The 22,162-nt window shown below is 37.7% G+C and overlaps 1 protein-coding gene across 3 annotated transcripts; it reads right to left on the bottom strand.

Moving 5' to 3' along the window:
- Nucleotides 1-3,694: 3,694 nt before the first annotated feature.
- Nucleotides 3,695-21,238, bottom strand: LOC149068486 (uncharacterized). Of its 3 annotated transcripts, none has more exons than XM_089251606.1 (2): nt 21,059-21,238; nt 3,695-6,505 (listed from the first exon to the last, which is right to left on the bottom strand). In XM_089251606.1, the coding sequence occupies exon 2, from the start codon at nt 6,348-6,350 to the stop codon at nt 5,280-5,282; it is 1,071 nt and encodes a 356-aa protein (XP_089107732.1). In that variant the 5' UTR covers nt 6,351-6,505; nt 21,059-21,238; the 3' UTR covers nt 3,695-5,279. The 3 variants fall into 3 exon arrangements, with proteins under 3 accessions (XP_089107732.1, XP_089107731.1, XP_089107733.1); XM_089251605.1 differs by having other exon boundaries at nt 21,076-21,238; XM_089251607.1 differs by lacking the exon at nt 21,059-21,238 and adding an exon at nt 20,704-20,786.
- Nucleotides 21,239-22,162: the final 924 nt, after the last annotated feature.

Raw genomic sequence — 22,162 nt, 5'->3', positions numbered from 1 at the left:
CAAAATTCCTCATCTGAGTGCTTTTTTTTTTGCTATATTTTCATTCTAAGACCAAAAAATTCCCAGGATTAGACGGCCTTCTAAACTAATTTCTCATCAATCTCTCCCCCTCCAACCAACCCAATGGAGCACGGGACCCTCCTAAACTACTTCAATTTTATGTTCAGAACCAGAAACTTCCCAGACTAGCGGAACGAAATTAATATAATCATTATATGCCCACTTCACAAGAAAGGCCCTACTACTTACCCGGCGAATTGTACACGAATTTCCCTCCCGAGTTACTGTTACCAGTTTTTGTCACTCATTCTTACCAAACGACTCGTCGGAATCCGTAACATACAGGCAGTTTGAACATAGCTCAATCCTTCAAGAGCGCCTTGGCAGACCATCTGCCAAGGTATATTATCACTTCGTTGACTTCTGTAAAGGGGGTGCGGTAGCCGAGGTCGATAAGATACTTGCCTAAAGTACCAGAGGATGTTTAGAGGTGTCGCGAGTTCGATACCCGGTTCGTCCTTGTCAGAAAACTTTCCGGTTACAGGGGTACAACAAAAACGGCGACATGACCGCAGAAAAAATTGCTACCGCAGGGAGTCCCCCATCAAGGGATTAGCGCACCAACCTCTCGATGAGTGTAAAAAACAAGCCTGCCGTTCGGAATCGGCAATAAATTATAGATCCCGGTCTAATTAGCCCTCGTGTGCAGAAAATGACCGTGGTGCGACAAAAATGATCAAATGACTTCTCTAAAGCATTCGATTTAGTCATGGCCCCCCCATCCTGGAGCAGGGCCCTTAGGTTGGGATCTTCTGCGGGCCCCTCGACCAGATTTTCACGGGCCCTTTATGATGAATTTATAGAGTGAAAATTGTACCTCGCCCCAGGGCTGGAGCCTTGTCAGCCCACCCCTTGTGGGGGCTATGGATTTAGTTGAGAGAAATCTACTCTGGTGCAAATTACACGGGCTGGGAATTACCGATAAAATTATTAAAATCTACAAATTTTTCTTTTCTAACGCCTACGGTAGAGCGAGAACTGGCTATTCTTTCATCGATGCATTTCCAGTCAAGTCCGGTATTTTGCAGGGTGTGAACTTGTTTCCCCTCTATTATTTTCTATTTTTCTCGCCGACATAGAAAAAAATCGTTGAAACCTCCGATGCCCGAGGAATTCAGATCGATAATCACACACATATTAATTTGCTCTTGTACGCCGGTAATATAGTCCTTCTTACCGATGCAAAAACTCAACTTCAGAAAAAAAATAAATCTGACTGATAATTATTTCAGGAGAAACAGGCTACAAGTGATCAATAAAACAAAAGTAATAGTCTTCCGGCATTCAGGTCATCTTCCGAAAAACACATATTTTTTTTTTGGGACGGAGTAGAAATTGAAAGATTAGGCACAGAACAAAGTTCTTGCCAGAAATTTATTGTTTGGGGGGGGGGGGGGAAGGATACACAGAAAAAAAAAAGCAAGAAATATCTATTCGGAAGAAAGGCCGGGATTACACTATAAAATTTTGATAAAATATCTTTTATAAAACTTGAAAATACAACCAATAAGTTTATCGGTTGCATTCGAGCAAATGCAACCGATAACCTTATAGTTGGTTTTACCATAAAACTTTTATAGTGTAATCCCGGCCAAAATCATAGAATATTATTCCACGGTTATACCACCAGACAGACAATATGGCCTTCTTGCGTATCAGCGTGCATCTGGCGACAATTTTTGCCCTCGCACCACACAATTTTCAGATGGAATGTCGATGGCAATGTTCATAGTAGAAACATTATCCTACTGTTCTGGCACTTACAGTGAACTCTCCTAAGTTCACTAAATAAACCTAAGTTAAATTTATAGCTGTTGCAGCACTGAAAGCACTAGGTTTGGATTTTCAGTGGAACCAATAATGTGCCGAATTTTAGATTTTTCAACAGACATTTTACACGTCCCGTATTACACCTAAAAGTTGCAAACAACGAACAAAATTTTCCGTACTACCAGTACACACTTTACATTTCCAAAACGATCAGATTATGCAAATTAGACCATAAACAAGACTACCGCAGCTCGTCTCGCGCTACCTATCATTTCTGGCAAGAACTTTGTTCCCCACCTGATAGTTCGTAGCTATACGTATTTAGGTTTCCCCTTAACTCCCGTGTGGTAAATTTTTATTTGCCGCAAATTTACGAGTGAAAAAAATCGCATGCGACGTTCGCGCAGAGCTGTTAAATCTACTCCGTAGAACCGAAACCTTTCCTTATGTCACCTTCAAACTTTTTGACACAGTCTTGTTCGAAATGAGTTTTTTTCCAAGCCGATGCCTTATTAACTTAAAATCATCTCTCAACAAACTTGGGTGACGTGATATTTGAAATCTGCCACAACGGTCCTTTGTGCCGTCGATCTTCGACCTTATTATGCGCACCTTCTTTGGTGATTCGATCCACGAGAACAGACTGAATCTGCTCTCATCACCACGCTATAAATTCGCTACCATTTTCGATTCCAATCCAACCTTACCTACTATATGATATTCCTCTATGCTTTCGTAGAAACATTACTAGATTAAAAATCTTCCCCTTTGTGCTTATATACATCCAAAGGTCTCCAGTTCCAATTCTCACCTGAAGACCTGTGTGTGTCCATTCTGCAATTCCATACGTAGCCAGTGATATCTTCCGTACTTATTTGAATCTAATTTCTTCGCCACCCAAAAAAGTCCACTTTAATCACTAAATATAACTTTAACAAACGCGAAAACTTTTGGAGACCTTTTTTTCGAACTTTTCTCGAGAATTCTGTCGTGGCATCGAATATACTATAAAAATAATCAAGTTCATGGAAGCCCACAATTTACTTTTTCTCCCCCATGTTGTCCCTGGCCGGACCCGATCATTACATGAGTTATTTTTATTTACTTTTTTTTTTTAAGTAATTTTTTTTATTTGTTTGAACCTCCATGATTTTCTCCTCGACCATATGATATTGGACCATTTTGTTACACTATACTTAATTTTTTGTTTCTGCATGTGGTTCCCCCCCCCCCCATAACTTTGTTCGTCCCCGCCTCAATGGATCATTTATTTTGTACTAATTGTTATTAATTTTTTTATGTGCGTTTTCTATTTCTGTTCTGTGTTGTCTTCCTTCTTGTATGTACATTAGTGCATGACCATACTTGATTGGCACCACGATAATATCAATAAAATACTTACACGTTGCTCATCAGACAGAATATTAGCATGGTAGTTCAAATCAGAAGTCAAGATCGAAAAAATGGTCCCCATAGTTTGCTGAAATTACGTGTTTTTTGGTCTTCAAAGATTTGTTGAACAACTTGGTTCAGAGAAACAAGATGTGTATGTGACTGCTTATAGAATTTTTCCAAACTAAATTCACTCATACAACAACCACGATGTTCTCCAGCTTGGAATTATCCAACACACATTTAAAAAATAATTGAATTAAACGAGAAACATTAATATTAAATTAAATAGAAAACTCAAGGAAAGCTCGTAAAAGTTCGAATTAAACAAGTTCCACTGTAATTAAGGCTTGCTATTTCACCTCATTGGTTGTGAAAAATTATCAGATATCAAAACAATATATTTCTGATATTTAATAATAAAATTTCTTCCAAGGATAATAATAATTACCACATAGAATATTAATTTGAATGTAGAAAATATTGTATAATTTAAAAAAATATAACTAAAACATCATTACACAAAAATTACTGTAATGCATAACAAGTTTATGATAAAACCTTAGAACTTGAATTTTTTTTTCCTTCAAATGCCTGTGCTCCATTTCCAAAAACTTACTTAACTGATAGACATGGCTTCAACCCTTTCTGATTTGAGTTTTTTGGGCAATTGGAAAATTTTTTTCTAGAAATTTATTTCATTTTTAGGTCCAATAAAACATGAATATAAAACATTTTTCTGAAAAATGCTTTTCAGTGGTGGAATTCCAAAACGATTCCAATTGGCAATTCCAATACGACATTTTGAACCAATTTTTTTTTCAGCTCATATAATTTTAAATTCAAGTATATAATTTATGCGTATCATTCATTCTCTGATCATATGTAAAATAAAAATCAATATTGGCATCATTGAAATACGCAATAACTACCAGTTACAATTTTCTAGAGTTTCGCATGCAGTTAGAAATCAGCATAATAATGTGCATATCAACAAAAAGAATGGAGTTGAGCGTATAAAACTGATCGCGATGGAACAGTAAACCACTGCAATCTATCGGCAAAAAATAGAACTGCAATATACAATGATAATCTCATGAAGAATGAATCGTGAAAACCGCGAAAATGTTAGTGATTATCAGTGCGTTAGAAAGTGTTAGAATACGTTAAATCTCTCTCCAGTATATGGTGGAGACTGAATTTGTCAGAAATCCGAAATTCTTAAAAAGATGTGATTGTGGTGGAATGCCTGCAAGTTTTAAAAGGAACTAACTCTTTTTGGGATTTTGCCATTCAACTTTGGAACAACTTAATGTGACTGCCACAACAAAAAAAAGTTTTGTTTTGTTACATTGAACTGAGCTGAAAAAAGTGAATTGATTTTAGAATTGTTATGTTTCCTGTCGATAAAAGTAATGTTTAGAAATTTCATTTTCTGGATGTTATGGCGAAACTAATATTTGGAAAGAAAAGTGATTAGTCTCGACTCAATCCTCTGTCTAACCAATACACCAGAGACACACTTTTCAATTCCTTCTAACACGCGGAGGCTGCTATGTCTCCACTCAGCGAGCGCTTACGCTACTAATGCGTGTTATAAGGAACTGAAAAGAGTGTCTCTGGTGTATTAGTCAGCGCACTTGCCCGGTATGCAAGGGGATCCGAGATCGATTCCCGGAGGAGAAAAGTCACTTTTCTTTCCAAATATTAGTTTCGGCATAACATCCAGAAAATTCAATTTCGCAGTATATTTCAGGCCGGAAAAAAAAAAAAAACATCTCTTGATAATTTTATGCTTGTACATAGATAAAAGTTATTTAAATGTACAGCTGATAAAACCTTTTAAAATGTATACTATACATTAACATTAAAATTAATGAACTGCTGTAGTAACAGCAGAGAATTATGATTGCATGACCACAAAATGAAGTAATTTTTTATAAATAAATTTCTCCCATTTTTTCCGCATTTAGTTTGGAAGAGACCTATTTCTTCTGGCTGGTTTTTTCCGCCTCGGTTCGAGCTCCCTCTATTTTGGAAAACATATCACAAACATTTCATTCATGTGGCTTTTCTCCAGCATGAGCTCTTTTGTGAACATTCAAATTGCCGACTTGAGAAAACAGTTTACCACAAACATCACATTCATGTGGCTTCTCTCCAGTATGAACTCTTTTGTGAATATTTAAGTCAGCGATTCGAGAGAACTTTTTACTACAAGCATCGCACTCGTATAGCCTCTCTCCAGTGTGAACTCTTTTGTGAATATTCAAATCGGCATTCCGAGAAAACTTTCTATCACAAACGTCGCACTCGTGTGGTTTTTCTCCAGTGTGAACCCCTTTATGAACATTTAACTGGCTGATTTGAGTAAATGTTTTACCACAAACATCGCACTCATGTGGCTTCTCTCCAGTGTGAAGTCTTTTGTGAATATTCAAATCAGTGTTTCGAGAGAACTTTTTACCACAAACATCGCACTCATATGGCTTCTCTCCGGTGTGAACTCTTTTGTGAGTATTTAAATCACCCATTAGAGAAAACTTTTTACCACAGACATCACACTCGTGCGGTTTTTCTCCAGTGTGAACTCTTTTATGAACATTTAAATGGCCGATTTGAGTAAATGTTTTACCACAAACATTACACTTATGTGGCTTCTCTCCAGTGTGAACTCTTTTGTGAATATTCAAGTTGCTGATTTCAGTAAAACTTTTCTGACACAAATCACACTCATATGGCTTCTCTCCAGTATGAACTCTTATGTGATTCTTTAACTTGCTACTTACAAAAAACTTTTTACCACAAAAATTACACTGATGCAGTTTCTCTCCTGTGTGAATTTTCTTGTGAGCCTTTAAATTCCCCGGATGGGAGAACGTTTTTCCACATAAATCACATTCATATGGCCTCGTGCTGCCGTGGACCCTTTTCTTGTGCTTACTGAAATCAGATGCTTTAGTAAATATTTTTTTGCAGAGCTCACACGTAACAAGTTCATCTTTAATAGGGAGGTGATCATGTGAATTGGATTCGAATGATGTTACGTTCGATATTGGTAAGATTGGAACACGGATTGAATTGTCTTCAGCTATATCTTGTGAGCTCTTACAAGATAATTCATCCATTTTATGGGTTAGAACAATATCAAGGATGTATCTTAACTGTGAGCAGAAAGTAATACTCTAATTTACTGAATTCCTTTTCCGCTACAATAATGTTGTCGTTGCATGTTGGCTTCACATAATTGACAAGTTTTTCTTCCACCAGGGTCTTAAATAACCTTGAAAAAGAGCGATACGAAAATAAATGTAAAATCAACCTATAATATGTGACGTATTACAATTATCAAATTAATAATGATACTGATAGAGAGTGCCCCAAAGTTCCTCTGTTCTGAGCTAGATAACATACCCCATCAGCCGGTTTGCCGGGAATACCCATAAGTTCAGGCATGCCGGGAAATTTAGAGTCACTGATTCCAGAAAATTATTAAACTTCTGGACTAAGAGTCAGCTGAATAAAATGATCTGAAGCTCTCATTTCAGGATCCTCTATGTTTTACGAACTACGTCAGGAATAGCTCGAATTTCCCGCTACTTTATACAAATACAAGTCCACAAATGTCGAGTAGCTGCGAAAAATATACCCATAACAAATATGGATGTCACGTATTTCTCAAATACAGTAAACCAATTAAAAATGCAATTATAAAAACTAAAGACAATATATGCATGATAAAGTATAATGCAAAGCCAATATTTGTGGTTGTCTTATCTAAGCATGGATAGCTTCTCTATTTACCCCAACATGTTTTATCGTATTTCTTTTTAAACGTGTCAATTGTGTTAGAATTCACAACCCCCAGAGGTGAGCTATTCCATTTATTAACAACCATATCAGGAAAAAAACTCCCTGCGACACCACAACCTAGAATTGTCCCTTACAAATCGACACTAGTGTCCAATTGTCAAAGCAGTCGATTGACGGCGTATAAATAATTTGTGGTCTATACTATCCATCCCGTTGAAATTTTTGAACACTTCGATCACATCCCCCTGACACCTGCGTTCTTCTAAAGAATCTGAAGAGCAAAAAGGTGGAAAACTGCGCTGCAACGAATGATATTGTGATACAAAAAAGCAACAAAATATTTCTTCAATCTCTGAACATGCAAAAAACAAAGAAATAAAAAACATGCAAAACACACTGTACTTGCATTCGTATCAGGCTGACAATAATTAGGTTAAAGCGATAAATAAATGTCCAATTTTTTCGTTATTGTTTTCAAATTCCTGGACAAAAATTATTTGCAACAATGTAAACCATTATTTTATTCTAATTCACATATTTATTCAGTACAATAGACTCTGGACTATCGAGCCTAATGTGCAGAAAGGGTAGGCCGGATAATAAAAAAAGTAGGCTATGCTGGAATCCTATAAATGCTCACTTCCTACTATACTACTAAGAAAACACCCTTTTTATACCGAAACCTGAATTTAAACAGGATTGCAGCATGGGAAAATGAATGGAGCATGACGTTTAGCGTTGACAAGGGCATGGTCGCTCATTTTGGTTGAAACAACTCACGGTTCTCTTACGAGTTGAATGGTGTCACTATCCCGGATGCAACTAGGGTCACCGATTTGGGAATTCTCATTGACGAGCGACTTAGGTTTTCTGAACATTGTTCAGCGGTGGTCAAAAAATCGAATAGAATGCTTGGTCTCATTTTCAAAAAGGTCTCTTCGTGTTCTCCTAAAGTCATTCTTCCGCTTTTTCGAGGCTTAGTTCGTCCTGGACTGGAGTATGCTGTAAGGTTTTAGATCATACCTACAGAGGGACATAGACTTGGTTGAAGGGGTGCAGAGAAGAGCTACGCGTGTCCTTATTGGCACACAGGGCTTGAGTTATGGAGAGAGACTTCATTTTTTGAATATGTTAGAGATGAATTTAGTGAGTGTCCTTGCGGGAAATCGAACCCCTTTTATTTGCCAGGTGAGCTCCCTAGATCACTAGACTACAAAGGTAACAAATATCTAAATCTTTGCTAGAGCTCGTGTGCACTGAACGGGGATGTACGTGGATGGTCGAGCATAATCCAGGACAGTGGTTCTCAACCTTTTTTTGTCCATGGCCCCCTTTCAACCATTTCCCATTCCTGTGGCCCCCTTGTGAACATGAATAATTTTCTACTCCCCCTTCCTTTCTTCCCCCCCCCCATTTTCCCATTAGAAGATAGTTATTCAAAAATTGTCTGAAGTATAAATATTTTTGAATTTAATTTGATTAATTTTTAATTTATGAAAATAACGAAAAGCAAAATAAACATAATAGAATAAATCCCCTGGGGTCACAAAGGGTCTGTATCATCGTAATGTTACTTTTTGTGAAGTTTATTGTTTTGCGTTTTTCTCAGTTTGATTTGTATGTTTTATGTGTTGTGTCAGTCCAATTTAAAAAAAAATATTTTCAATCAATATCTCTGCGCTTGAAGACGGCACAATGTCATCAAGTTACTGTACTAGATGAAATTTTTATTATTTCCAAATTAGTTTTTTTTTTGTGTAAAAGATTATGGTTTGATTGAGAAATGTCAGTTGTAGCTTCCAAAATATGCATTCTTATAATGATAAAAATCGCAAAAAGTGGTAGCAAGCTGTTTTATTAATTTTATTCTCTTCATGCGGATAAAAGTAGTAATGAGGGAGTAGCCCCACAAATGAATCACAATTGAAAAGTTCAACCTTGCACATCGTTTTCAACAATAATACATGTATCAAGGATATTGGTTCATGTTGTAGCCCTACTATGAATTAAAAAAAAACCTAAAATGCGTGTGAAAATTTTTTTAAATATTTTTTTGAACCATTCATTCCAGAGAAATCATGTACGCAGTGACAAAACTGTTCGTGTGAACATAATAATGATTCATTATCAGGATTTCAAGCCCATCGGAAAATATAAATAATCAGATTTTCAAATACGAAAATTATCAGTTTGTTGACTTCAATTTCGATACGGTCAATATCTGATATTTCATTGGATGACAAGTTACAATCAAGTGGCTTTTTGGTTCATAATGTGACCGCTCTCTCGCAGACGAACGAAGCAACGTGCGTGTTGGCTTAAACACAGCACAATATTTCACATAACAGTCCGTACTATATTTAATATACAGGGTGCATAGGTAATGGGACATACGACATTTTACTGGCGAACCATTCATCCTAGAGGCATACTTCCAGTTGGAAAAAGTACCCGAATATAACGTGTAGTGCTGATATTTGATTCATGTTGCCAGGGGTTACATAGTTATTAAAATAAAAATGTTGACTTTTTATGCGGACACCCTGTGTCCCAAAACCCAATCAGAAAGTTGTTTCCTGGTCTCCAACAAAAAAATTCAACGTTTCTAAGTGCAATATTCACTGAGATATTCGAAGAAAGTTGGAAAAAAAACAGCATTAAAAATGCGGGGAAACCATTTTACCTGCATTTAATGTTGTTTTTCCCCAAATTTTTCCTCAATTTTTCGAATTTGCATATCTCGGTGAATATCGCACTTGGAAACGTGAAATTATTTACAACTTTTTAATTGGGTTCTTTGGCACACGGGGACGGTATAAAAAGTTTTTTTTATTTTATAGCTATACAACCCCTTACAACATGAATGGCATATCTGAGTTGGACACGTGATTTGGATACTTTTTCTTGTTGGGTATGTCTCTAAGACTAACGGCTCGTCAGTAAAGTGCCATACGCCACGTTACTCATGCAGCCTCCAAATACACATAAAAAAATATCTTCAGACGAAACACAGGCAACTCTCATTTTAACAAATACCATTATAATGGGAAAAATATCGTTTTAACGAAAACTTTTCTAATCCCTCGGATAGGTTTACATAGGAACAATATAAAAATCTGGAATTCCTTTGTAACGAAATTTCGTTATTACAAAGTGATTTCTCGGGTCTCTTGGAGTTCCGGTCTAATGGGGTTTGACTGTATTTCCAAAAAAAATCTGACATTTTTGCAGTAAAGTAATTGAACTTCGGCAATTTGATCTGAAAACAGTCCTTTTTATAATGATTATGTCCTTTTTACTTTTATAAATTTAGGAAGGAAACAAAAGGAAGAAAGGTTGGGGAGAAAAAGAAAAAGGGCCAAGAGACGGGCTCGGTTGTGCGTAAATGCCTCGAAATTCCACTTGTGCGCAAGGGGATTCGTGCCTCACTCTCAGTTTTATGACAAAATTTCACATTTATGAGACGTTTGACTACAGGCACGATTAATCTTTATGTATAGCTTTCAATATTAAAATATTTCATTTATACGAAGCACAATTTCAATTATTTGACATTTTCATTTTGATTCGAACTCCAAATCTTTGGCATTTAGACATTATTTCCAACTATCAAATCCAAGTAGTTTTTGCAGATTGTGAAAACGTGTCGCTGAATTGGTTTTGCATGCGTGTTATCAACACTAAAAACCATAAATTTTAGGTTGACAGATACAAAGAGACGCATTGATCGGGTTATGGACATTTCAAAGTGAAGTCTTACGAGAATTTATTGCACTTTTTTTTAGAAATCAGCAGATGCAGTGAGTCTTAAATAAACGGATTTAAATTGCTTTAAATGTAGTCATACGCCTTTTTAGAATTTTTTTTTCTAATGTCCACAACATTGTTCTTGCAAGATAGGAAAATTGCATTGAAATTATTTAGGATGCTGCAGGCCAGTAGTGAGCAGTTAAAAGGAAGCATTACAGTATCGATTTAAAAAACTGTAAAGATGTGGTGTCAATCTTAGAGGAAGTCCCAATACAGGGGCGGCTCGAGCTTACCTGCCGCCCAGGTGCGAAGCCTCATGTGCTACCCCTACTGGCGACCCTGCCAGGAGAATGATAGGGCTTCAGTGAAGGGCATCTGGAAATAAACCTGATTTTTTTTTCAGAAGAAAGCCGCACATCATTGTTTACCGTGCAAAATTTGCGCGACCATACGTCCCGCTTTTGAAGTAGAAAATTTTTTGTCTTTGTTAAGATAATTCTAGAACAAAAAACATTCTTAATAAATGCCAGATAGCTTAGTCCTTGAAAGAGCTCTTATTTTTGCGAGCCATCATCACTTATCCTGTAAAGATATTTAACGGGGTAATTTTTATTAAGAAAATTTTTTCAAAGATGTTTCTGGTATTCCAGGGGCCGGACAAGTGAAAAACCAAATTTTTCCTTTGCCTTCATTTGACTATTGTGGTTCAAATTCTGAGTGAGGGTATGAGCCCCTATGCTGGGATCTTTTGCAGACCTCCTCCCAGTCAGATTTCTCACGGCCCCTTCTATAGTTAATTTATAGCCTAAAAAAGCCAAAACTTTATGAGAATTTTCCCGGGCTCTCGTGGAGGCCATGGGTGAGGGAACCAAAATGCACACATTGCCCTTGTAATAGAGTACAGGGGTGGCGCTTGGCCATGCGACCCATTGCGGCCACACGGGCACCGCTTAAAAGAATGCTAAATCCGGGGTGAATGGGTAAAAAAAAATTCCATTGGCCAAAAAAAACCAAACTCTCGGCTCTGGAGAGGGCGCAAAATCTGAAATGAAGGGCCGAAAAAAATGGTTTGTTAGGAATTGTTTGGATAAATTGTGAGGGAGCGGCATGAACTTCTAAGGGTAGGGCTGACAGGGCTCCAGCTTGAGGCCCGGGACTAAATCCTTATAACATTTCTTTTTTCACTCTATAAATTAACTGTAGAAGGGGCCCTGGGAAAAAATCGGGCATGCGCCCCATGAAAGATTCCCTGACGCAGGAGGTAGGGGCTATGGAGGGAGCAATTACGATCAGAGGCCTTGTCTATTTTCTCAACGTTTCCGTTGTCGAGGTATAGTATGACTCAAAAACGTGATGTGAATTTTTACTGTGTTAAATTTTGTTGTCTTAAGTCTACGCTGCTGCCCCTTACAACCTGCCGCCAGGGTGCACTGCACCCCTTGCACCCTCGCTTAAGCCGCCCCCTGTCCCAATACATTATCACAGCAATCTAGTTTTTAAAAATTTTAAATTTCGCGGGTATTTTTCCCCATGTATGATTTGATCTCTTGGAGTTCGTTATAACTGAATTTCTTTATTTCTTTTCAGCAGAGGCAATGTATTGGCACCCCCTTTCAAAATTCATACAAAATACCCCAGAACAATCATTCTCTATTCGATTTTTATAAACATATTCCCCATCAGACCACTCAGTGCTGGCTGAAGATAGCTTTGTGCTAAACTACGTAGATGGCTATCCGTCTGTAATTGTATGAAAATGGTGGGTTTTTTACAAGCTTTCATTTTTCACCCATCTACTTCTTGCTACTACCCATTTACTACCAGCACTGAAAAGAATGCCAATGAATGGTCAACAAATCTTTGTTTTCTTCATGGCAGCCCTCTTTGAATGAAAAGTCTGAACACACACAATTTTCTGTTTTATACAGTTATTCCATTTTGCTTAAACCTCTTCTATAGTTTGTGTCAGGGCCTACTGTCACCCCCAAGTCGTAAAACCACCGAGATTACATGAACCACTTTTTTTATTTCCTTCCTCATGTTAATGCTACTTGAATAGGGGAAAAATTGCAAAAAATATATTATATGCATTTTGTTTGAAATTAAAATTTTTAGTCAGAGTGACTAAAAAAAATTTAATGTCACAAATTTCTTCGTGGCCCCCGTATCAGTAGCTGTGGCTCCCCTTTTGCAAGATTTTCATCCGTGGCCCCCCTGGAATATCCTAGGGCCCCCTGGGGCCATATGGCCCCCGGTTGAGAACCACTGATCCAGGACATCTGGTGGCAATGTCAGCAATTGTGAGCTTTGTCCTGAATTACGTCCGACCGTCCCATGTATGGTCCCTTTCAGTGCACGCAAGCTCTAGAGATTGAGACATTCGTTGACTTTGTTTGTAGTCTAGTGTGCTCATCCGGCAAGTGAGAGGACGTTGGTTCGACTCCTCGCAAGGGCAGTTGAATTTTCTCTTTTTCCTAAATTCATCTTCGCATCAGGGAGCTGTTAAAGCCTTCGTGTTGAATTTTAGTTGGAAGACGGTCTTATTTGTAGGTCGCTTTTCATCGAAACCGCTGCTTGTGACAGAAGATCGGGGAAGCATCGTAAGAGCTGGCCATGGGCAACGAGAGGCCCTAGCAGTTGGTTTACTCTGACTGCCCGCAAGACATCAGGGATGGATTGACCCCGCAATACTTCGTTGACTCTGTCAAGGACCCCGAATCAGCCTGAGCGAATACAAGGACGTGGAAAGTGCCCTCGTCCCATCAAGCTTCGCGGAGAGAACGATGAGAGGTCCGCGGTGCTGTTGTGGAGAACGCTGCGTCGAACACCATCAGGGAGTTTAAGGAACTCCTCAAAAGTGTCAGGAGTGAACGAAAAAGATCGGGAAGACAAGCCCCTGGTCTGTGGAGGTGTCATGAAGAAAGCCACCTACGAAGATCCTACCCGATTACCATTCCGAAGAAAGAGGACACCCCCCCCCCCGAAGCTCAGAGCCATTAAACTGAAAAGCTGCTATCTGGGGCAGTGTTACGAAAATCATTAAATAATGATTGTTCATCCATTTATTATGCCATATTTCACCTGTAAGTAATCGATGGTGATATCTCTGTAAATATCAACAAATTCACAAACAAACTTGGCGCGTTTGGCAACAGCTCCAACATGATGCCCCAAAGAAGAAATATAAAGATGTCAAGCCAATCGTCGAGATCATTTTAGAAGGCTCTCTACTTTGCCTTTATCAGTGGTACAGCTAAAATGGAACATAAAATTTTAGTCGGAAAATAAGGCGTTATTTGTTGGTCGCATTATGTTTTCAGATCACGTTCCAATGCAAAATTATTTTTTCAACTAGACAGAAGTTTTAACCACTTCTATACTTGTTGAACCCTCAAACTATGCAAATAAAAAATTAATAAAGAAAATGGTCCACGTACACCAAATAGCCTTGAAAACGATGCAATTTCTGCTTTGGCAGAATCATTAATTGTAATCAACAACATTTATAATACAGTAAAACCGCTCTTTTGTGAACACTCGCAGGACAAAAAAAAATTGTCCATAAAAGCGGGGCGACCGTAATGGGGGGGAGGTTTCCTGTATTAATTGTATTATATGTTATTAACAGTAACTGAAATGGTTCATTTGAATATAAATGAAATTCTGACTATATAAGCAGGGGTGCAAGTGCCCCTCATCCATTTTGGAGCAGCAAATTTCATTTTTGGAGCAGAAATTTTGAAAATGGAGCAGAACTAAACACGAACTATATCTGCGATATAAGGAGTAATTTTTCTGTGAAATGCCCATAGTTTTGCCAAAAATTGTTGGAACAAATAATTCTAAATAAATTTCATTCACAAATTAAAATTCATTAAAATTTTTTCTGAATTATCTTATCTGTCACTAATAAAACATACATTAGTGAAATGATGAATAAAAATTATTAGACTCAAATTAGCAACATGCATACTGAAAACCTAGACAGCAAGAATTTCTGCAGCTTGAACACCAAAATCTTATTCATCCTGATATAGCAAAAAAAGTGTGTGCAGAATATAATAAGAGTTTCCGTGGAAAATTGGCTTCTCACAGAATTTAAAGGAATTATTAAATTTAAAAGCAAAATGCAGAAAACGAGAATAATATAAATACCTTATTTACTTAAACAATTTCTCAACCTAAAATAGCATGTTAATAGATTACGAATCACGAGTCGCTTTCAGAAGTACAGTATCTCAATGACAATTTTTTTCCAATTTTTTATGCCCTTGAACATAAGATTGTGTATGTCTTATTCCATTAAAGCATTGGATAGACAGATTTTTCAATGTTTAAACAGACTTTCTTCATTTGTTAACAATGAACTCTCTTTCACTGTCTGTGTTACCATATGCTGAAGATAAAAAAGCCTTCACCAAAACAGGCAAAATTTTGAACTTTGGGCTGCTTTCAAAGTTACAAAGTTTGAATATGTCTACCCAATATCTATCTCTCTATTCTCTGAACTGATTTCACTTCTTGTAATTATTTGCATTGTAGTGCAACCCATTCATCACACATAATCAATAGTTCTGTTGGTGATACAATGTTAAACAACATTCCAGCAATACGTGAGGGAGTAATGTACCATCCCAGCAATGCACGAGAGGGATGAAAAAACAAGAAAGGGTGCAAACATTTCATTCTCTCCAACAACATGTTTTGGAAAGGTAGGACATTAATATATAATAGGTATCTCACAGAAGTTATGTAAAATGAGCATGCTCCTAATACAAACTCCTTCCTCTGACTATTGTTAAGAGCATGCCCCTCCCCCACCAATGCAGTGGCGGACCGTGCGGCCATATTGGGCGCCGCTCAAGGAAGGGTGCCCAATGGAGTTGAAAGGGTGGAAAAAGGTTTGTCGACCAAAAAAACGTGGTCAGTAGCACCAAAAAAAAAGGTTCTGCATGGGTAGAAATTTTTTTCCCTCGAGCCGGCCCTGTTCACCAAATCCGGTTTTTCGTGATGTGAAATTGTTGCGATCGGCAACCGCCGACGTTACCACGCGACCTCATAGTGGCTAGATGACAAAACTATGAATATATTAGCTGGAGCCTCCTTTTACAGATCCTATTTTTTCCCAAAGATCTCCGAAAAATTTCGGTAATTTAAACGAGTAAACCAATCCCTTTTTCGATGTATGCCGTCTTTAAACACCGGTTGGCAGCCGCGAAATTACTGTTATTTTCAGTATATAACCTATAACCAGCAGGAGAAAAAACGGTCTCCGAAATCGGAGAATTTGGCATATTCATTCAAGGACTTTGATAGCCCGCCGGTTATACCAATAACAGTACAGGACTTAATACTTCAAGGAATATAACTACTTTCCAAGGTCACGAGATAACACGATTGTGGTAGATAGTGGGAAGTGAAAAAAAAAAGAAGTTTCTCCCGCCCCCCGTATCTTTTTCCGTGTCTCGGAAAGAACGCGTCCCGTGATCAAAATTTTCATGTTTCTTTTTCCTTTAAGGGTATTTGACGTACAACAGTGCATTAGCAGTACCTCCGCGAACCACAAACAAGAATTGGCGCAAATGCGCAGGGATTCGGCGCCATGGCGCACCGTGTAGCAAGAGAACCGTTTCGGCGCAGTTTGGCGCACTTCTTGCACCCCTGTATAAGATGCATTTAAAGTAATGAAAGTGCGTAATTACTGCATAGACGTTAAATCTAAATTACAAAAGAAATATTATACAATGTTTACATACCTAATAGGGAAAAACTGATTAGTCACAGTGTGGTGGGTTTTGCCGAGTATTTCAACTCCTTCAAAATGTATTTTATGGTGAAAGACTAAATCCAATGACTTTCCGTCATTGCATTCACAGGAAAATGTATTTAATAAATGCATTAAATTAATTTCCAAGAGCACGAACTCTAATTTTACGTTTTTCACCTGTATTTCAAACGTCAATTTTTTCTCTTAGTGATAGAGAGTGACGATTATACTAGAGCTGACCACAATAAACAGTGGGGAATAATGTCAAATATGGGGTTCTAAATGGACATCAGAGGTGCCAAACATGAGCAAACATCAAGCCAAAATTTCATTCAAAAGTAGCCAAATATAAAAAAGTTCATCAAATACTATAACTTTGGCTGCCATCTAGTGAGCATAATTCGAACCAAAACAGAAACTAATGGTGTCTGTACAGGTGGTTTTAGTTCAATGGAAGAATGATGAAAATGGTGTCATTGACCGTATCTGAGGATGACAGTTACACAGGGGTTCAAAATACATTATTTAAATAGGCTTTTTGCTGGGATATTATTATTTGGCCGTAAAACAGGGGTGACCCTCAAGAGGGGTTTTACTGTATTTGGCAATATGTCAATGATTCCCTGCTCAATTAAAATGAACTACACAAATTTTGTTGATAGGGATTAAGAAAAAGTAGGACAAAAACTAGAAAGTAGGTCTTTTTACCAAACACCCCTGGCAGTTTTTTACATTTTAGGTGAAGACGACAAGTGATCAATTAACACTCCGATGGTCGTGTCAAAAGATACAAGACTACTTACTTATTCCCATTCTTAGTGTAGTTTCTGATTTTTAATAAATCAATGTTTTGTTTTTAATTTTCAGTAAATAAATGTTCCATCGCCAATTTTTTGAATGCATAAATGCTGTTTTCTGAATTTTGTGTACTTGTTCCCACCAAATCCAAAGTTGATTACAAGAAATTATGCAAAATCTATCCTGTATCTCAGATACGAGACGACCACCAATGCATCTCCTACTGATGCGGCCATCGGAGCTGGGGCGTAGCCAGAAATTTCGTTCGGGGGAACCAAAGTGATAGAACAATAGATTTGGCCATCTTTTTCCTTTTTTTTTGGTGATTTTCTCACATTTCGGGGAGGAGGACCAGATCCCCAAGCCCCCTCACTATGCCCTTGCTTCGGAGTGGCCGACTATAATACATACCAGACTCTATATACAATACCCCTATCGAATACCCAGTGTTCGTGGTATCCATATTCACTGTCTTTTTTCCTTTATTGGAAAACATTTTTTGGCAACACACACAAATCGTCATTCGTGGTTTTGTTTACAAAATTTTAGTTGTGCATATTTAGGATGACTCATTTTTGGGTGACTCAATAATGTCATTACTGTCATCCCTAGAGCCGTGGCAGCTTTTACGAGAGAAACATTCACCTCGAGTTGGATTATAGCCTTTGGCCACAATGTGCATTTCAGGACACAACCAGTTCTACAGAGCCAACTGAAGAGATTATAAAAGACATTGTCACGTTAGCAAAACAGGTGTAGGTGGAGAAGGGTTCAATAATATAGATGTAGAGGAAGTCGAACCAATACCGTCTTAACACATGGGCCCACCTGGCACGGCCCAGGGACCTCAAGAGAATAGGGCCTCCGAAAAATGAGTAATACTTGAATTTTTCGAAAATTTGCCAGATAGGGCCTGAGAAAATTCACTTGGCCCAGGGACCCATGATGCTCTTAAGACAGCTCTGAGTCCAACAGCTAATTAATAGCAATTCAGAGGCATTGACCGAGGAGGAATTAATGCAGCTGACTGCTCCAGAAACTGAAGCAGTACCAGATAAAGAAGTAGAAGACAAGTTCACCATGAGAAACATAGTGGAAGGGCTTCGCAAGTTCAAATCAGCAATAGATTATTTTCATGGCATAGATCCATATTCGCGGTTTCCATCTCACCTCAATGTTACGTTCTTAACGTGTAGAAAAATTGGTAGAGGGAACTTTGTCAACATACTTCAACATACTTGATGATATGAAGAAGAAAAGAAACGGAAAACAGAAATTACAATGTTCTTTCAGCAAACATCACCAACAATCGCTGCACCCTCTTTTACATTCCCTTTTACCCTCTGCGTCACCCTTTTCTTCTCATGATGTTCAATAAACGAGATATAAAAAAAACATATGGTTCCTGTTATTCGCTGACACCCCTGGAATGTATGACTCTCGAATACGGGGTGGGGCGACTGCACAGTGGGACTATGGTTTATGACGTAAACCATATTTTCCTTCTTTAATCTAAAAAACCCATCACAGTGCCAACTGTTGTTTGGATGCATATATATATTTTATATATAAAGTCTATGCATCATTTTCCAAGAACATTTCCGTAACATTTCTTCTCTCATCATTTTGCTTTTTTTTCTGAAACGAGTTGAGGATTCATCGTTTTTTTCATTCCACTGTTATTATCAGTCAACATGACAACAGTTTAGAGCAAATGATTTGAAGAATAAAGAATGGTGTGGTCAAGGGTTCTTGCACATTGAACAGGGCCGTCATTTCAACTTTTTCCAGGGGAGGGGGCAAAGCACATGTACTCAATGTATGTATAGGCCCTATATATTTGTATGTATATATATATATATATATATATACACATACCATTTCTAGGGTATTTTCAAAAGCAGGGGGGGGGGGGAGCCCCCCCCCCCTAAATGACAGGCCTGACATTGAATACCTGAATGCATGTAGGTATCAAAACAATCAACGTATTCAACGAAACACATTTACTGATAGGGAAAGTAAACAAAAAATTACTGTACTGCACAAGTTTTTTTTAACAGTGCATGTTTTTACTTGCTGATCATTACATTTCGAGTACTATGATTTGCTCCATTTAAGTTATGTCTAAAGGTGTTGCTCCTTCAATATCCGAGAAACAGGAACTTTGTGATTATCAGACTAAAAAAGCAATGCTGCCTTTGTTTATTCTGTTTTTGTACTTCATAAAATTCATCGTTAAATTTACGTAGAACTGAAATAATTTAGAAGGTAAGTGTAAAATATGTATCTCTTAAGTTTTATATCAAGAAATATTTAAGTAATTGCTCAGTTTTTGGAACAGATGCAGTATGGTCCGCCACGACTTTGGCAACTTTTTTTCTCGCGATAAGTCGCCAAGACCGTCATAATGGGGCTCTGGGTTGCCGTATTTTTAACATCTTTTCAGTTTTCGCTGGGTGATACTAGATGGCGCTGGCTTTGCCAAACAGGATTTTTCTTTTGTTCACCGCGTTTTTTCAAAAATTCTAAGCAGTCGTTGTTCCATTTCCAGCGCGTCTCTCTCTCTGATTATTATTCCTCCCTTCTGTAGCTTACGTCATTTGGATTATTATCTACTGCTCAGGTTGTATCATACCGTTTTATTATTTCGTTGTATTTATTAGTTATTCATCCATTGCCATGCCTTCTGTTTTATCGGTTTATTATTTAAAATGAACCTACAGAATTTTTCATGCCCGGATCCGTTTATTAAAAAAAGGGTCCGGGTTTTAGTTTTAGTGCATAGAATATTTATGCCCAGAATTCCTTCTGCCCTGATCTTTTTATTATTAAAAAAATGGGCCAGGAGTAATTTTTTTTAACTGATATTTTTTTCTATTTTTATGCTTGGTGGTTTCTATTATGTTTTGCACACTGTTTTTTTTTCGGCGTCCGTAGTGTCTGACGGTCTTGGCAACTCTTCGTCAGGCCATCAGACATGTGTGGCGCCAAAAAATCGCCAAGTGGTGGACTATATGACAGCTGTTCCCAGTTTTTTAAATTTTAAGAATTTTCTCATCTTAAAACTGAATGCGTATAAAACAGGTTATTTTATGTATGGCGTAACACTAAAATCAGACAGTGAGATACAGCAGTTCATAATAAAGATGTGAATTTATGTAATGAAGTCTCTCTGAAACGCTATTCCAACCATGATCCGCTATAATGCCAAACTCATTATTCCGCCAAAATACTTAGGGACGAATGTTGCTGTTACAACGAGGTTCAAATGTATTTTAAAAGGAAGCAACATTTTCATTGCAATGCATCGTTGGCTCGTACAATTTTTCTTTCCATATTTAATCAAACCATACTTATCATAGGCTCCTTGAAGAGGTCAGCTGACACCTTTTTCTTTTCTTTCTTTAGAATGGGGCCATATATTGAAGGGGAGTGTAAATCATTCTTCGCAAAAAAAAAATAAATCAATTAAAATAGACTATCGGTATTTCAACATAAAATGACATACAACAGCCACCATAATAGAGCAAGATCCTTGACATGTGGGTGGCCAATGGAACCGAGGCCCTACGAGCCAAACAATAAGAAATAATGAACACTTATTTCATTGATATACGTGTAGAAAAATTTTTATAAAATAATTTGAACTCGAAAAAAGAACCCTCCAAAAAACATTATTTCCACTCTCCAGAACAGTAAAAAAAATACCCTAATAATCCGCTGACCTGTCCTCGAATGTGAACTTGACCCCAAATGAATCCGCCCAAGGAATTAGTGAATCCGTGCAAGGTGGAATCCTAATTGAATCCCCTGATGACAAGTTATGACAATTCAACGATCAACATCGACGAGAGCACGATCTGAACAGCTATGACCATCGGGTAAACATTGTCGTCTGTGACTGCACTTGACTACTCGATATAAACAAAGAATAATGGTCGTAGTGGTTGTTACAGTTTTTTTAAGTTAATATAAAATATGATTGGTTTCTTCTGGATTGTTTATGACATTGCTTTTGTCAAACTTTGCAATTTTGTTTCTATTAAACGTTCTTTAAAATTGTTTTCGTCAGGATGAATTTAATTGAATTTCTTCAAAAAAAAATTTTGGTGGTGTTTTCGGATGAATAACCACTGCGAACTTCATCCTTTGCTTTTTTGGTGAGCTGTGAGTTCAGCTACAGTCCAACTGGTTCATACTAGTTCATTGATTAGCAGCATATCACTAATTTGGGTTCCAGGTCATTCGGGCATTGCCATTAATGAGACAATAGACAATCATGTTCGAACTGTAGCTTCTTCCACTGTTGATCTTGTACCTACTAGCCTTTATGTGGAGGACATTCGTTCTCTTTACTCTCGCCATTTCAAGGAAAATATCCGAAATGCTCTTTTCTTATCTATTCCTGAGTTTAGCTCCTTCTATAACTGCTGCCACAACTTCTCCCTTTTTTTTTCGAATAGAAGGTTGGAATGCTTGTTTTACAAACGCATTTGCAATAGAGCTCCCTTGAATGATTACCTCCATCGTATTAGGAAAATGGCTAACCCTCTCTGTCTACAATGCAAGATACCTGAAACTTCCACTCATTTTTCGTTTTCTTGTATTATGTTCTCCCAGGTTCGTTTCTCAACTTTTAGTTCTCTTTCTCCACCAGTTCGTTGTTGGTCCGAATTCTGTTCAGGCAAGCCTGAGAGTATTATCTGTAGCTTTGCGAAGTTTGTTACCCTCTGTCAACGTTTTTCGTGAGTTCTTTTTTTTTCTCCTCCTTTTTCTTTCTCTCGTTTGGTTTTTGTGTCTTTTTCTGCCTTG

This window comes from Pholcus phalangioides, unplaced genomic scaffold (genome assembly GCF_987345545.1).
Source record: "Pholcus phalangioides strain wild (caught in Gottingen) unplaced genomic scaffold, Ppha-v1.0 ptg000027l_1, whole genome shotgun sequence".
NCBI lineage: Eukaryota > Metazoa > Arthropoda > Arachnida > Araneae > Pholcidae > Pholcus > Pholcus phalangioides.
This window is presented reverse-complemented; position numbering and strand designations above follow the sequence as displayed.